Genomic DNA, 18488 nt, shown 5'->3' with positions numbered 1-18488 from the left:
AATTGTAGCACTTAGAAATACTAATACTATTGATGTGTGTCTACTTTTGCCTAAGGATTTTCAATATTCTCTTTTTCTCTGTTTACTCTTTTAATAATTAGGTATTTAAAAAATACATCAGGGATTTGAACATTATTTTAGATTAAAAAATAAACACAGTTTTTGTTTTTGTTGTTCTATTGTTTCATTCTTATGTTAGCTCAAGTCCAGAAATTTACTTGTGTGTGTGTGTGTGTGTTTTTTTAAAAGAAAACGGCTTATATTTCAAGGACTTTTGGCTGCAGGACTCAGTTATTTAGTGTTGTATTTATAAGATGGTTAATTTGATACCCTTTTGAAAACAAATTAACTTTTATAGGAAAAACAATTCTGCTTTATTGGGTGAGAATTTGGTGCAGGTAATACTTTTCATTTGTATTCTTACTAGTTGTATAAAATCTAGTCTTCTTATTTTTAATCAGTTCATCATCACTACTGAATAAATCAAACAGTAGAGAGTTTACTCATCACCTGTGTGCTTTTGATTTTGACATGCTTACTTTTGTTACTTTGTAGCACTTATAAGATTTAATACTTAAGCATATGATTTAATCAAGACATGTAAAAGTAAGTTAGAGTGCCATGCCATTTAAATGTTGTTATATCATTTAAATGTGCTTATTTTGTGACTGTTTCTTATATTTTGTTCAATTTATTAAATATTTAAAATTTTATTTTTCTGCTGGGTGTGGTAGCTCACACATATAATCCTAGCACTTTGAGGGGCTAAGGTGGGATGATCTCTTGAAGCCAGGAGTTCAAGATCAGCCTGTACAGAGATCCTGTCTTTACAAAAAATACAAAAATTAGCTGGGTGTGGTGGTACATGCCCTTAGTCCCAGCTACTCAGGAGGCTGAGATGGAAGGATTGCGCTCCAGAGTTTGAGATTGCAGTGAGCTATGATGACACCACTGCACTCTAGCCCAGGGCAACAGAGTGAGATGCCATCTCAAAAAGAAAATTATTTTTCTGATATTTTAAAATTGTATTTTGCACCATGGTGGGGCGGTTTGCAATGGAATAGATTTTTTAAACAAAATAAATAGTTTTTTTCCCCTGTGTTTTATTTATGCTTTTTAGGTGGCAGCAAATGCACACATTCCTCCAGACTACCTCCTTAAAATTTGTGAGCGGATTGGTCCCTTACTTGATAAGGAGATCCCTCAGAGTGTTCCTGGGGTACAGACATTACTAGGTGTTGGTCGGCAGTCTCTGTTACGGGATGCCAAAGGTGAGATTTTCAGATTTTAGAACTGTGATATCAGAGGAAGGAGTAGAGAGCAGCTTATTTTTAGGTTGAGTAAATGTTCCTATGCTTTTCTAAATACTCATTTTTTTCTAGGTTTTTAATCTTACCACTGTTGTTTTTATTTTCTTAGTGTACAAGTAAATTTTTAGAGACTTAAAAAGCAGCCCTTTTTTGATAAAACAGTGACTATCATAGAGTGAAGAATAAAAAAATCCCTTTGTAATTGTGGAATGGAGATCTGAAAGATTACTGTTTTGATTAATACAGTATACATGCTTAAAAGATTCTGTCATTATATTATAATGTTCTTACTCTGTTGGTCTTGATAATATCATCCTAATATTGTACATTTCATAACGAGTAAATGAAAATTATATGTAAACTTTTTATAATTGAAAATATTTAAACAAAAATACCAGTCTGTCAGTGACTATTAAATGACAGTTTACTCAACTAGTTTTCAGTTTTCTTAACAGATTTTTCTCCAATTTTTATATGGAACTCCAATATGTAAAACATATGAAGTCATGTTTTATAAACATAAAAATGTGAAATTAGGCATTAGGGATGCCTCTTGAATTAATAAATGCTTCAGATCTAGCAACCCATTTTTTTTATTAAGATAGTATTTTTAAAAATCCTAATTCACCAAGATAAATAGTTGTATAAATGATGATAACCAGGTTTTAAGCATCTCATTTTATAACTTATAGAAACTTTTCAATTTAGTTAATTTGTAAGCTTTCAATAGGATAGAATATTTTTGTTTCAAAGCCAAATTATTAGTAATGTTTAATATTTGCTTGAATTTTTTGACCTAAACATAAAAGTGAGACTAAAAACAAACTATTTATACTCAGTTATCATCTGATATGCAATGTTGTTACCTCTTATGGTACAACTGGCAAATACTCCACAACATGAGCATACACCAAAGTATAAATGTGCTTGAATTTCTCCTGGCATGTTTGTGCTGTGGTAGTGTCCTTGCTTATACAATTTTATATGAGTAGACATGCATAAGCCTAAAGATCAAGAAGGACTGATTTAAACTTAAAACCATATTAATCTGTGACATACTTACATAAGATTCAAACGTGTACGTAATAAAAGCTTTAGTTCAAGGCCAGTGCAGAAATAAAATATCCCAATGATATGTTAGGATGTTGGTGTTTACCAGTCATAATTTAGTTTATCACATGTTTAAATATATGCATATTATTTTAGTGTGGTTCTAATAGTTAAAAATATATTCCAACAAATGAAATTGAAATCTGATATTTGCCTCTGAGACACAGTTGAATAACGCTACTCTATTCCTTAACTGTTTTGGTCTTTTTATATAGACTGTAAGAGTACACTATGGAATGGGTCTGCTTTTGCAGCTCTACATAGAGGCAGACCTCCAGAACTACCTGTAAATTATGTGAAACCTCCAAATGTGGGTGAGTAAAATTCAGTGCGACTTATAAACATATTCTTGATTCCTTCCTTCCTGAACTCATTAGAAGCCAAAAATAGGTACCAGAATTAAATTTGAAGTATAAACAAACTGTTACATTCTTGAGGAGTTTCATAGTTGGCCCAGATTTTTAAAACATTTTTATTTAATGCAAATATAATCATGGTTTTGTAAAAGTTGACCTTTTTCCTTTTCATTTCATTTCTTTCTCTTTTAGCAGAAGCATTTCTTTTTTTATGTAGTACAGGTGTTTTTTAGCCATATGGTTGTCTATTTACATGTGTATATGCTGAGTTTCTCAAAGATTTTATAGGGAACTATGTAAAGATAGCTTTCACAAGGAAACGAAAGTACATCCTGCTTTATATCTGTTTGCCAAAATTATAATGATGTTATACATTTTTGTATATCTTTTTAAGACAAAAAGTGATGATTCTGGTTCTAGTTTACTGAAAGTCACATGTCCCATTTAGATTATTCTTGGGCCATCTATGGTCAGACTATTATGAAAAAATGCTAATTCCTAAAGAGATCTAGGTACAAAACCATTTATATCAAAGTTAGCTCTCACAAAGTATGTGCAAAACAAAGGTCAAAGATAAGTAATTGCTCCTCTACTCCCCTATTTTCTCAATCTTCTAAAAATTATTGTATATAATGCCTAGTGCTTACAGAATATGCCTTAAAATTTGAAAGAGATGAATGTCAAATAGAAAGATAAGAATACTTTTTAAGCAAGAATACTGTTTTATGCAACAACTTATAGAACTTACCCCCAGCAGTTAAATAAATTGAAGCTAGAAATCATTTTAAAAGATATTTAGACAAAATCACTAATTAAATGTTCATAAAGCTTATTAAGAGAAATTGGATACTCTGGAGTATATTGCTAACTGTTCCATAGCCTGGACGTTACTTGGAAAAGTTGGCTACTGGATTGGGTCTAATTAGGTATGACACTGCTAATACATATATTTTTAACTTTCAGAGGTAGTTTATCAGAATTTAATTAACTTATTGAATTAAATTGAGATAGCTTTTGTTATTCATACATTTGTGTTCAAAGATAAAATATTTTTAGCTATACTGTTAACATTATTTTGTAGTGCTTTATACTTCATTGGTCATATGTGAAATGTTGAAAAGCCGCCTTTAGAGTGTTAGGTGCTCAGGTTTTCTTTATCCTCTCTTCCCTTCTCTTTCTTTTTTTTTCTTTTAACTGAGCATATATTTTCAAACTTCTGCTGGTTTTGTATAGTAAACTCTTTACACTCACATGAATCAGTTTGTTATTATTTTAGAAACTGCTTGGGAATTGTAGTGCTCCTGGCGTTGCTTGCTTGATTGATTAATTGATTTATGCATGCCATAGAATTTTTTTCCAATTCATCTTAAATCTGCTATGTTATTTGGGGAGGAGCTTTTAGAATAGAGGCAATTCAAGCATGATCTATTTTCATGTAGTACATCCTAGTGAAGATACTTAAGTTTAAAATATTTAGAATTCAGAGCCTGATGATAAAAACTTCAGAGTATTTGACTATGAAATATCAAGATGAAAGTAAGTAAGATGAACATGAAATCTTTTCAAGTTGTGATTTGTACCAGTTTTCTCATTGTGGGGTACAGGTCTCCATAACTACTTTAAAAACAATCAGTTTTATAGTTTGCCAATCTAAACAACACTTATCGTGAAGGTAAATTTTCTTGAAAGTTTTATCAGAGAATCTTAGAACTAGCAAGGATTTTAGCAACACTATTTTTCAAAAAAAAAAGAAAGAAAGAAAGAAAGAGTTCTACAGAGTTCTACAAGTAAACATGAGAAATGGTGAATTAAAAAAATAATAATAATAACGAGGAGCCGAGCACAGTGGCTCATGCCTGTAGTCCCCACAACTAGGGAGGCTGAGGCAGAAGGATCACTTGCGTCCAGGAGTTAGAGGCTGCAGTGAGCTAGGATTGCACCACTGCACTCTAGCCTGGGCAACAGAGCAAGATCTCCATGGAGGGGGAAGGTAGAGGAGAGGAGAAAAATTTGAATGGATGTACGACTACTCAGAACCTTTCAAGCTAAATGCATTGTAAATCACCTTATAGGGAACATTTCCCAAATAATTTGACCAAGGAAATCATTTTCCCAGAATACTTATAAAAAGTTTCCTGGGAACAAATTTGGGAAACTGGGTTGTAAACCCCTCTGTTTATGGCAGAGAAATCCAAAGCAGAGATTGGCCAAAATCACACTGCTTATCTCCAGAATACTCTATTACTATATCATGTTTATGGTCAGATATCACGATGTTTCCTTGGTGTAACAGATTTCCACTAACAGAGCTCTGAGGATAGAGGATTAGCCTCATTACTTTTATGTTTAAAGTCAAGCATATTAAAGTATAATTGACATAAAATAAAATTTTCCCTTTTAAAGTGTGCAGTCCCATGATTTTTGACAAATATAACATTTGTATAAGCACCAGCACAATAAAATATCTATATATCTATTTTTAGATATATAGATAGATAAAATAGATATATCTATTTTTATCACCCCCCTTAATACTCCTCCCTCAACCCCTGGATACCACTAACCTTTCTGTGACTGTACTTTTGCCAGAATGTCATCGAAATTAAATCATGCAGTATATAGCCGTTTGTGTCTGACTGATTTTGTTTAGATCAGTGCTTTTGAAATTCATACATGTCATTTCATGTGTCATTAGTTTATTTCTTTTTATTACCAAGTAGTATTTCACTCATTCATCAGTTGGTGGACATTTGAATTGTTTCCACATTTTGGCTATTATGAATAAACCTATTATAAATATTCATGTACATATTTTTACATGAACATCTCTCTTTATTGGTTTGGGGTAAATATTTAGGTAGTGGGATTGTTGGATCATATGGTAAGTACAGATTTAACTTTGTAAGAAACTGCCAAACTGCTTTGAAAGTGGACATCACATTTGTATTCCTACCAGCAATATATGAGATTTCCAGTTGCCCCACAATCTCACCAGCTTCTGGTGCTGTCAGTTAATATATTTTCATGTGCATATTTACCATTTTATATATTTTCTTTAGTGAAGTTTCTATTTATATCTTTTGCCCATTTTTAAAAGTGGGTTGTTTGGTTTTTTTCTTATTGTTGGGTTGTTTTTTTTTTCAAGACAATATGAGAGTACAAACATTTTGGTTGCATTTTATATCTTTGCCTCTCCCTAGCAAGGGTTAGAGGTTGCCCTTCCCCTCCACAGTGCTCACCACATCCCTCAGATGTGGGTCTACCCCCCCCAACCCTTGAATCCCTGGTGAACACCACCACCATTTGAGCACCATAGTGTTAGTCAGTACCAATTTGATGGTGAGTACATGTGGAGCCTATTTTTCTGATTTTGTGTCACCTCACTTTGGATAATGGGCTTAAGCTCAATCCAGGATAATATAAGTGGTGCTAGCTCACTGTCATTTCTTAGAATTGAGTAATATTCCATTGTAAACATATACCAAATTTTAATAATCTACTGATGAATTGACGGGCACTTGGGTTGTTTCCATGTCCTTGCAATAGTGAATTGTGCTGCCATAAACATTTGAGTGCAGATGTCTTTATAATAGAATGTCTTATGCTCTTTTGGGTAGATGCCTAATAATGCTATTGCTGGATCAAATGATATTTCTATTTTTAGCTCTTTGAAGAATCTCCAAATTTTTTTCCACAAAGGTTGCACTAATTTGCAGTCCCACCCGCAGTGTAATAGTGATATCACCTAACCCCAGTGAAATTGGCCTGTATCCAAACACCCCAAAGCAACAAATGCTGGTGAGGATGTGGAGAGACAGGAATACTATTGTTGAGTTTTGAGAGTTCTTTATATAATTTGGATACAAGTCGTTTGTATTTTGCAGATATTTTCTTATATTCTTTGGTTGTCTTTTTATTTTTTAACCATGTCTTTCAAAGAACAGAATTTTTTTTTCTTTACAATATTATTAAGCAAGTATTTCTTTACATTTTATTATCCCAACACTATAGTTTTGGAGTATTTGAATTGTAGTGTTTCCCATAATCTAAATTTTACTGATTATATACATAATGCGGCTCAAAATATTCCTCTGTTATTTGTATTTCCTGTGAAGTCCAATTTATCAGTTTTGTCTTAGAGTTTGAGATTTTGTATCCTAAGAAATTGTTGCCTAACTCAAGGTGAAAAAGAGTTTCTCCTATATTTTCTATTAGACAGTTTATAGTTTTGTTTTATGTTTAAATATTTGATCCATTTTGAGTTAATTTTTATATCAGGTGTGTGGAACTCTCTACTCTGTAAGTTCTCTAACTTTGTTCTAATTTTTTTTCAACATTGTTTTGGCTTTTCTAGTCCTTAGAATTTCCATGTAAACTTTAGAATCAGCTTCTCAGTTTCTACAGAAAAAAATGGTACTGGATTTTTGCTTGGGATTACATTGAATCTATAGATCAGTTTTGGAAGAACTGACATCTTAACAACATTGAGTCTTCTAATCCAGGAACATATTATATCTCTCCATTTATCTAGGTCTTTATTCTCTCATAACAGTGTTTTTTATTTTCTGGTGTACAGGTCTGACACATCTATTGTGAAAATTTTCCCTAAGGATTTCATGGCTTTTGATGTTGTTTCAAATTGTATTTAAAAAAATTTCAATTTCTAGCTGTTTGTTACGGGTAAATAACAAGTTTGTTTGTTGTTGTTTTTTTCCCTATTTACTTACTAGATTTAGTGGCTTTTTTTTTTCTTGAGATTTTTTGGCATTCTCTTTATAGATGATCATGTTGTCTGCAAATAAAGACAGGTTTACCTTTCCCTTCTCAATCTTGTATGCCTTATATATTTTTTTCTTGCCTCGTTGAACTGCTAGTGCCCGTAGTACAATGGTGAGTTGAAGTGGTGAGAGTGTACATCCTTGCCTTGTTCCTGATCTTAGGAGGAAAGCAGGTAATCTTTCAGAATTAAATATGATCATAAATGTCCTTTATCACTTTGAGGATGTTCCCTTCTATTCCTACTTTGCATAGAATTTTTATCATAAATGGACATGTCCCTCTTTATCCTTTATATTTGGAATTACATCAGGAATTTTGGGGGGCATATTTTAAGTGGTATTTTATGTAGGACAGTGCTACCCAATAGAACTTTCTGTAACAAAGGAGATAATGGCTGTTGCAACTGAGGAATTAAATATTTAATCTTATTTTAATTTTAAGTAATTTGACATTCAGCAACCACATGTGACTAATGGCTACTGTATTCAACAGTGCAGATCTAGACTAATGTGGGAACTGGTAAGCTGCTCTCTGAATAGTTGCATAATTTGGTAATAATGCATTGACAAATTACTCATTTTACAAATTTGATTTTAAGTGTCCTGTTTTTATGGTTAGAAACGACCTTTAGCTCTTTGTATTTTGATTTTAGTAACTCACTTTAAAGATCACATTGTGCCAGTTGTTTCCTATGAAAGTTTTATAATGGTCTTTGGCCAAAAATAATAAAATCTGACCTTATTTGGACTGTGTACTATGTTGGATTATTTATTCAAATATTCCCATCCTTTGTGTAATTAATCAACAATGTTATTTAGTAATTTAATGAAATGGAGGTGAGGGAGCATGGGGAAGGAATTTGGGAGTTAATTCCCAGATTCTATTCTCCACACTAACTATTGTAACAGTTTAAATATATGTGTACTTACATTTACGAAGGGTGAATTTCTAAATTTCTCTAGGGAAGAGCAAAGATGCCTATGATATTTACATTATTACGGGTCTAAGCTCCAGTCATGCCATTTCATTAGCTGATGCTCAACTAATCAAATTGGTTTTGCATTGTGCCAAAATTAAATCAGAGGAAGAAAATTGAACTAAATTCAAAATAGTATTAATGCTTAATGCCACTCAAAGAAATTTTGGGTGATATGTAATTAATATTTGTGGTATTGCTTGAGGTCTTGCAGTATCACCAGTAAGTATTGTTATTTCTTTATCCTTTTAAAGATTAATATTCATTTTAGAAACTTTGTAGTTTTATTAGAATTTGAAATTAAAATTTCAAATAAACATAACTCTGCTGCTGAGCTAATTTGGCAGTACAGAAGTAGTTTTAAAAGTGTGTTTTAGGCCGGACGCTGTGGCTCACGCCTGTAATCCTAGCTCTTGGGAGGCCGAGGCGGGCGGATTGCTCAAGGTCAGGAGTTCAAAACCAGCCTGAGCAAGAGCGAGACCCCGTCTCTACTATAAATAGGAAGAAATCAATTGGCCAACTGATATATATATAAAAAATTAGCCGGGCATGGTGGCACATGCCTGTAGTCCCAGCTACCAGGGAGGCTGAGGCAGAAGGATCGCTCGAGCCCAGGAGTTTGAGGTTGCTGTGAGCTAGGCTGACGCCACGGCACTCACTCTAGCCTGGGCAACAAAGCGAGACTCTGTCTCAAAAAAAAAAAAAGTGTGTTTTGTGTCTATTTGAAGAACTAGTATTTGTATTATCCATCATGATGACAATGTCATAAATTTTCATAGTTACCATATCCTAAACACTTTTCAAAAAATATCTGTAGAAATGGCAGAAGGATGGCTTATTCATTTCGTTCAAAACTGACATACTCAAGGAACTAATGTACATGCATGTATTTCTAAACTGAGTCAAGGGCGTGATGCAATAAGACTCTACCTTTAAACCTTTGTTTCCCCTTTTATCTTTAGTACAATTGGCGTATAGTAATGTCCTATAATTGAGGTAGTAGGCCTGTAATTATACTGTATATTGTTTAGAAGGCTTGCATTAATTCTAAAGCCAAATTAATACTTCCATGTTGCCATAAGCTTTCATTTAGCATTGATTGACTTTTATTGACCATTGTATCATTATATATCACACTTAATGCCATAGTTCACTTGGAGGTGGGAAATCTGTCTCTTCTAAATATGTAAATTATATTGAAAGAATGTAGTCTAGTTTAAACTGTTTTTATCTGGCTGAGGTGATTGAGTTTTTGCTAGAAATATTTGGCACTCTCCCTAATTTTACATAGTTCCTATCTCTAGCCCAGGAAATATACTTTTGACAACCCAGGCTTTTTGTTGCTTGCCTCTCTCCACTTAACCACCTTCCTTCTTTTTGTACTTACATAATTGCCCATGAAGCAAGTTGCTTGTAAAATGTATTTGGAAAAGAGCAAGGGATGCTAGTCACACCTGCAAGTAATTACACTGGAATATAAACTCAGAATTTTTTGTATGTGCTACATTGTGAGTGCTCACTAAATATTAAATGGTTGTAAGTGCTATAATTGCTGCCACATGGAAACTGAAGCATCCCTTTTAAATGTGTTTATACGGTTTTATACAAGCTCATATGAGTTTCTAGCCCTGTATATTCATTTCTGGAATCAATATTGTAGTAATGTTAAGATTAATAATTTTAGTATGTTTATTTGAAAGAAAGCATTTTATATGGGGCCTTATTTTCATCATATAAAATATAATGAAATAAATTCTTTTTTATCTTATTATAAACATTTTCCCCCTTTCCTCATTATTCCTTATCATACCTTTAACTTTTTCTTTCAATATACACTAAAGTATTCTACTGGGTTTTTTTGAGATAGAGTCTCACTTTGTTGCCCCGGCTAGAGTGCCATGGCGTCTGCCTACCTCACAGCAACCTCAAACTCCTGGGTTCAAGCAATCCTTCTGCCTCAGCCTCCTGAGTAGCTGGGACTACAGGCATGTGCCACCATGCTGGGCTATTTTTTTCTATTTTTGGTAGAGACGGGTTCTCACTCTTGCTCAGGCTGGTCTCGAACTCCTGAGCTCAAATGATCCACTTGCCTTGGCCTCCCAGAGTGCTAGGATTACAGGCCTGAGCCACTGCTCCCAGCCAACACTAAAGTATTCTAAAACAATCTTTTGGTATTTTTTTTCTGTGTATTTAGCTCAGTACCTTATAGAAATAGAACTTTATACTTTACAAAGGGAAGCTGTAAAACAGTGCCAGGTTTATTTAGTTGGAAGAAAGCCTGTCTAAAAATTCTGTGTATGATAATCAAATCAGGTTAAAAGGGTTAGAAGAGGATGATAATATCCTGTGGGTTTATCATCCCAAATTATATTAAGTAAACTTTGCAGAAAGTCTGAATGGAATTGGAAAGTATTTTTTGCCATATTTCACTTAATGTTATTCTAGCAATAAGGCAGTTAATGGCCATGACTATCAATAGCCTATAGGATTTACTAGTGTTATTTAAATTATACTGTTGATGTATTTTATGGGATGGGATTCACATCAGCCTTGAAGATTCTAAGCTTTTTCTATGGTTGGTTAAAGTTTTAGAGACATAATTTGATTCATACTAGCATCAAATCCAAGAAAGAAATAATTCTGTGATTTTTTTTTACTTATACTAGAGTTTTCACATTTTATTGAAATTCATTTTTGTTACCTTTCCTAGCTTTTTTCAAGACTTTATATTAATTTGTTTAGTTGTTAGAGCTTTTTTGGGAAACCTTCAACTTAGCTTGACAGAAAATGCTACTATACAATACAATACAATACAATACCAATGCTACTGGTTTTGCAAATCTAGAATTGACAATGAATTTTATGAGTCACTTTCCAGTGTATTTGACGAGTATTAGTCTGTTATTGTCCTTACTACTTAAAGGAGCTGATATGCTTCTTGCATTTTAACTGGTCAGAAGTTTGCATGTATACATTCTATTTTCTGATTAAATTTTAAAAAGAATAAAACTAATGTTGACTGACTTTTTTTGTAAAAGAGAAAATAGTAATTCAAGATTATTTTAGCCTTGCTTAAGTTTAGCTTATTTTCTGAAAAACTGTTTGTATTTAAAGAGGAGGATATTGATGATAGTGGGTGTGGTGCAAAAAGCCTGATCTGTGAACAGTAGTTCTTTCTGCCCTGTGTATATAAAGCTTTAAGACTGTGTCTAATCAACAGTTATTGGGTGAGCCTGATACTATTTTTGATTCTGTCTTAAGCTTTTGCTGAAAGCAACCCTCTCTTCTTCATCCCCCACCATATCCCCACATTCCTGACTTGTAATCGAGGTAGGTGTGCAGCAACTGTTTCTTAGAAGTTAAAACTTTGCTCTATTGTTTTGAAGTTGGTTTACAGGATTTTAAAAACATTTCTTCTTGATCCTATAGACAGCCTAATAGAATATTATTTTGGTAGTAATGTCTTTTGTCCTTCATTCCCCTCATAAGGCTAGCCTGGAAAAGTTGGTTTGAGATTATTCTTTATCATAGCTAGATTTGTATTTTCCAAAGCCTTATTGGTAGCACAGTACTTTTAAACTTTCTGGGTTATTTAAAGTTTAAAACACAATACAGTTATTTTTTATCATGTGACACATGATATATAGCTTCTATGTACACAAAATTACTTGACCTATGGCTAAAACAATTAATTTGGTTTGTCATTTAATGCCATTTACAGAAAAATTGGATACATTCCATTTTATATAATTTATATTAATATTAAAAATTAGAAAATTATACAAGGAATTTTTGAGCATTGTATATACTCTATTATTAGATTATAGGTGACAGATAAAATTGCTCAAGAATTATATGACTCATTTATATTAAAAATCAGATAATATCACTAATTCATACACTTCTGGTTTTATCTAGAGCTTATTACCAAGTTGATGATAAACTTTCTTTCCCAGTAGATATGAAGATTACCTGGCTTTGGTTAACTTCTATATCTCCTAGCATTATTAATCATAATATTTCTTATGATACATGCAGAATTCAGTGAGTTAACTTATATTTCTTGGCAGTTAAAGTCTCTTGTGTTCCAGTCACTTCTCATGATAAAAAGAAAAAAAAAATAAAGTCTCTTGTGGTCAGTGATTTTCTGGTTTAAGTTCAGAAGGTTTTGGGGGGGGAGTTTCTAGAGGGGGCTTTTGTCAGTGTTAAACTGCTGAATCGGTAGGACAATTCAAAATAAATTTCCTTGTTAAAGCATAATCAACCAAAGACCAATAAGAATTCACCTGTAGTCTGACAAAATCAGATTTATAGACTTATAGTGAAAAAGTAAACTGCCAAGGAACCATGGAAGGCCTCTGGATAAGAAGAATGAGGGAAGTGTCTTTTGTAAGGTTTGGTTTACATTAAAGAATTCTGAAGAGGGTCTAAAGAAAGCCAGGATCAGTTCTGGATTGGTGGCTGTTTCTGAGGCAAATTGCAAAAAGCAGGGATTAACTAGGGGTTGGGTACTATCATGAAACAAGGGTGGTTTAGGAATTTGGTATCTCCCTCTGGTAATAAATGAAAATAGCAAAGTGTGTCTGGGGGCATCATTGGTAAGAAAGCAGCAATCACTCAAGAGGGGTCGTTATGATATTTTACAAGTGCTGCATGACCTTGGGTAAAGCAATGTTTCCTATTAACTTTGCAGCTGGTTTTATCTGTATCTGTCCTCCCAAGCCTGATTAATTGTAGGGCTGCTTTTTTCTTTTTTCAATCCTAACTGATATTCACCCTTTCATTACCAGATAGGTCTTGATTCTTTCAACATGTAGTCTTATAAATCTTTTTAAAAGCACATGGTCAGCATATAACAATTTGTTATTAATTTTATTTAAGAATTTTTCTTGGCCGGGCGCGGTAGTTCACGCCTGTAATCCTAGCACTCTGGGAGGCCGAGGTGGGCAGATCTCTCAAAGTCATGAGTTCAAAACCAGCCTAAGCAAGAGCGAGACCCTGTCTCTACTAAAAGTAGAAAGAAATTAATCGGCTAACTGAAAATATATATAGAAAAAATAGCCGGGCATGGTGGCGTGTGCCTATAGTCCCAGCTACTCGGGAGGCTGAGGCAACAGGATCACTTGAGCCCAGGAGTTTGAGGTTGCTGTGAGCTAGCTGACGCCAAGGCACTCTAGCCCAGGCAACAAAGTGAGACTCTGTCTCAAAAAAAAAAAAAAAAGAAAAAAGAATTTTTCTTGATGTTATTAGTTTTTTGAGTTGAAAATCCTTTATTTTGTCCTAGAAACATTATTTATTTATTTATTTCAGGATATTATGGGGGTACCAACATTTTGGTTACATGTTATGACTTTGCCACACCCAAACCACGATTTGAGGCATGCCTTTTCCCCCCTACAATGCTCACCACATCCATTAGTTGTGAGTTTACCCACCTCCAACCCCTCAATCCCTGAAAAATATTACTACTGTGTGAGGACCGTAGTGTTGATCAGTTAGTGCCAATTTGATGACAAGTACAAGTGGAGCCTATTCTTCCATTATGGGATACCTCACTTCGAAGGATGGGCTCAAGTTTTATCCAGGAAAATATAATAGGTGCTAGATCACTGTTGTTTCTAATAATTGAGTAATAGTTCATTGTATACACATACCAAGTTTTATTAATCCATCTGCACCCGAATGTTTATGGCAGCACAATTCATTATTGCAAGGATGTGGTAACAATCCAAGTGCCCGTCAATTAATGAGTGGATTAATAGAAATATTTTTTTTAACACCAAAGTTCTCTGCCTGTGTGAAATAGTTTTAATACCGACAGATTTTTTTTTCTAGTGTAAATCGAGACTTTACTAGTGGTCTAAAAACTGATGTGGCCATCTTGTAATACTCTTTGGATCTCGATGAGCTTTTCAGTAGAACCCAAATTAGTAGACAACAGAGTCTCTGCTGATTGTGTTAAGTAACTTGCAGGTAGAGGTATAGTTGAGAGATATAATGTAGAATTTTTTATGTAAACGTTATTTCCTATTTTGGACTCATAGCAGATTGTATTTTCTAAAATTTCATTAAATAGCATTGAAAAATGGGAGGACTATATAATAAGAAGACCTGGATTGAGCCTAGGCCCTGCCATTTATTGTCTCTATGATGTTAGGCAAGACACTTACTTTCTTTGGGCTTTAATTTACTCATTTAGTAAGTGAAGAAATTACTAATCTTCCAATGTCACAGGATTACTGTGAACTCAAATGAGATGTCTGTGGATTACTTTATAAACTTTAAAATGTTATGCAAATGTAATTTGTAATTATGATACTGAATCATACATGCTGATAATAATGTTGGTAATGATAATGACTCAGATTAAAATTTCAGTGTTTGAATTATCCTCATAAAAAGCTTATGTAATTCATATGCAGCTGTAGTGGGTCTCTACTTTAATATGCAAACTTAAATATCAGACCTAAGTCTTTTGACTCCAAATCTAGTGCTCTTCCCATAAAATTAGCTCATCAGTAAATAATATGTATTTCCTAGTTGCCATAATAAAACCTGTTGTCAACTACTTTAGATGTTCTGAGATATCTGTAATACACATATTTGCTGTCACTTTCCCAAGCAGTTTCCTGCCTCTGATTTATGTTTAGAATCATAGCCTTCACTGTGTTGTGTGTTTTTTAAATACAACATAAGAGAATATGGTGGGAATTAGTAAAAGCTATCATTTTATTCAGTATACTTTCAGCTCCAAGTGAATCAAGTACAGCCACTTGAAAAATGAGTAATGGTTTTATTAACAAGAGAGTAGCCTGTTATAATAAGAACCTAGAGTTTGTAGTGGGAGTTGAAACTGGAAGGGGAGGTAGAGGTTCAATTATTCTGTACCCTCCATGCCAGGGCTCTACAAACTTTTCATGTCAAGGGCCAGATAGTAAATGTTTTTGGTCTTCTGGGTCATTTGGTGTCTGGTGCAACTACTCAACTCTTGTTAGTGTGAAACCAGCCATAGATAATATGTAAATGAATGAACATGACTGTTTTCCAATAAAACTGCATTTATATAAGGAAGTGGTGGATCACATTTGGTCCATGGTCCTTAGTTTGCCAACCCCTGCTCTACACAATAAATGAGTTTAGATTTTATCCTATAGGTATGGAAGAACCATTGGATGTTTTTTTATTTTATTTTATTTTAGCGTATTATGGGAGTACAAGTGGTAAGGTTACTTATATTGCCCATGCCCCCCTCCCCCCATTGGATGTTTATGAATAGGAAAATTGTATGATTAGAATTTTATTTTGAAAAGGTAACTCAGGTGGTAGAATATAGGATAAATTGGAGGAGGGAAGTGGAGAAGGCAGGTGGGGAAATCAGGGGAGATATAGATATGGACAGCAAAATGGTGAATATGGGGATGCTAGCGATAGAAGTTGAGATAACTGGATGGATTTAAGAAAGATCTTGGAGGTAGAATTAATAACACAGTTTGGTTGGGTATGGGGCATAAAAAAGAAGAATAAAAATAATCTGTTAGTCACAAAGTTGAGGAAAGGGAAAATTATGGAAAACTTGTGATAGAAGGCAAATGAACTTGATTTGGGAAATCTCCATTTGTGGTACATTCAGGTAGAAAGGGGTGGTTGTCCATTAGGTAGTTGAAGATGTAGGCCTGGAACTAAGGTGAAAGATAAAGGTTAGAAATAAAGATTTGGTAGCAATTAGTTTGTGGTTAGGTAAGGTCATTTAGGGACAGCATGAGGATAGAGAAGAGAGCTTTGGATAAATTTTGAAGGAACTAAGAAGGCAAGATTTAGAGGCAAGGAAAAATCAGAAATGGTATCTAGTAAATTATAAGAAGAGAATTAAAGATTTGATCAGCATTTCCTATGAAACTTACTCTATGGAATTTATGTTTTCAATGGTATTAGAAGATTAAATGATAATCAATATTAATTATCTTTCTAGAAACAGGATTTATTTGATTCAGCAAATACTTGAACACCAAATACATGCAAAGAATTTTCCAAAATGTTCAGAGCAGTTGTTACTGCCAAGGAATTTATTATTCGATTGGGAAGGTAGTGGGTGGCAGAATATGATTGTAGTATAGGATATAGACTAAGTGATTTAAGGGAAATACAAAGTGTAATGGGAATTGCAGGAGGGAGAGATGAAACTGATTAAGAGAAACAAGGAAAGACTTTAAGGAATAAATGACCTTTGAGATTAACTTTGAAGAGTTAATTATAATTTGGGATATGGAACATTCCAGGTAAGAAGATATCTGCATAGGACAGAGAAGGAGGCTTGTCTGATTCAAGTGGAGAATTTGTGCCCTGGAGGAATAGGAATTATAGTTGGATATTTTGGGAGGGGTAGAACTAGATTAATTAAACAAATACCTGAGTGCCTTTTGCTTCCTAGCTACTGAGATAGGTCAGTGTGTGATAGGTTAGACATTAATCCTTACTCTTAAAGTGCTTATAATTCTAGGATTCAGAGATTCCTAAGATCAGAGATACACACAAGTAACTAATACAAGGTATACTATAAGGTCCAGAATTGAAGCCGGAGAGTTCATTTTGGGCTGAAGTGATTGAGAAAGATTTCATGAAAAAGGTGGTGACTTTAGGCTGTGACTCTAAGGATAAATACCAATAGCAGAGGTGGGCATGATGCTAAAGGAATAGCAGACAAAGATGAGGAGTGGTAAACTAGAAGTTTGGTGTAAGTTTAAGACTCAGAAAATTGCTTATGGTCATCTCACATGTCTTCAGTTTTACTTGTACTAATTTTTGTATGCACTTGTGTGTATAATAAGTTCTATACAGCTGTATTACTTGTGTATCTTACCACTCCAGTCAATGTAAAGAGTTAAATGTCCACAAGGATTAGTCATGTTGCCCTTTTATAACCACATCCTCTTCCCTCCTGCTTAACCTCTCTCCTGTAGTCTTGTCAATCACTAATCTATATTCCAATTCTATAGTTATTTTTTTTTCACTTCAAGAATGTTCTATAAATGGAATTATATAGTATATAACTTTTTTTTGCTCAGAATAATTCCTTGGACATTCATCCAAGTTGTTGTGTGTGTCAATATTCATTCTTTTATATTGATGAATAGTATTCCATGATATGGATATACCACAGTTTGTTTGACCATTCAACAGTTGAAGGATATCTGGGGTGATTCCAGGTTTTGGCTATTATAAATAAAGCTGCTAGGAACATTCATATACAGGTTTTTTTTGTGAACATAAGCTTTAATTTTTCTGGGATAAATGCCTAAGAGTACAATTATGTGTCATATGGTAATTGAATGTTTAATGTTTTAAGAAACTTCCAAATTGTTTTCCAGAGTGGTAGTAGCATTTTATGTTCCCACTAGCAATGCAAGAGTGATACAGTTTCTCAAAATCCTTGGCAGCTTTTGGTGTTGTCAAGACTTTTTATTTTAACTTTTCTCATGGATGTACAGTGTAATATCTCATTGTGATTTTAATTTGCATTTCCTTGATGGCTACTGTATTAGTCAAGGTTCTTCAGAGAAACAGAAGCAATATAGACTGATCGATATAAGGAATTGGCTCATGTGATTATAGAGGCTGAAATTCCCATGATCTGCCATCTGTAAGCTGAAGACCTAGGAATGCTTGTGGTGGTGTAAGTTCCAGCCCAAATGCAGGAGAAGACAGATATCTCAGTTTGAAAACAGGTAGATATAGTGACTCCTCTCTTAAACTACCTTTCATTCTATTCAGCCCTCCAAGTGATCGAATGAGGCTCACCTCATTCATTGGGGAGGGCAATCTGCTTTACTCAGTCTACCGATTCATGTATTAGTTTCATCTAGAAACACTCTCACAGACACACCCAGAAAAATGTTTAACCAAATATTGGGACATCCTGTGGGACAGTGTAGTTGACACAAATAACCATCACAAGTTCAT

The 18488-nt window shown here is 33.9% G+C and overlaps 1 protein-coding gene across 1 annotated transcript in view; it reads left to right on the top strand.

Moving 5' to 3' along the window:
* BRWD3 (bromodomain and WD repeat domain containing 3) overlaps nucleotides 1–18488 on the top strand; it is a 161700-nt gene that overhangs the window by 11024 nt on the left and 132188 nt on the right. Inside the window, exons 5-6 of the mRNA XM_012790329.3 lie at nucleotides 1121–1271; nucleotides 2636–2734. Of these exons, the coding sequence (XP_012645783.2) occupies nucleotides 1121–1271; nucleotides 2636–2734 (250 nt within the window). The remainder of the gene's footprint in view (nucleotides 1–1120; nucleotides 1272–2635; nucleotides 2735–18488) is intronic.

The sequence above is a fragment of the Microcebus murinus genome, chromosome X, assembly GCF_040939455.1.
Source record: "Microcebus murinus isolate Inina chromosome X, M.murinus_Inina_mat1.0, whole genome shotgun sequence".
Classification (NCBI taxonomy): Eukaryota; Metazoa; Chordata; class Mammalia; order Primates; family Cheirogaleidae; genus Microcebus; species Microcebus murinus.
Note: the sequence above shows the minus strand (reverse complement) of the source record. Positions and strands in the feature narration are given on the sequence as shown.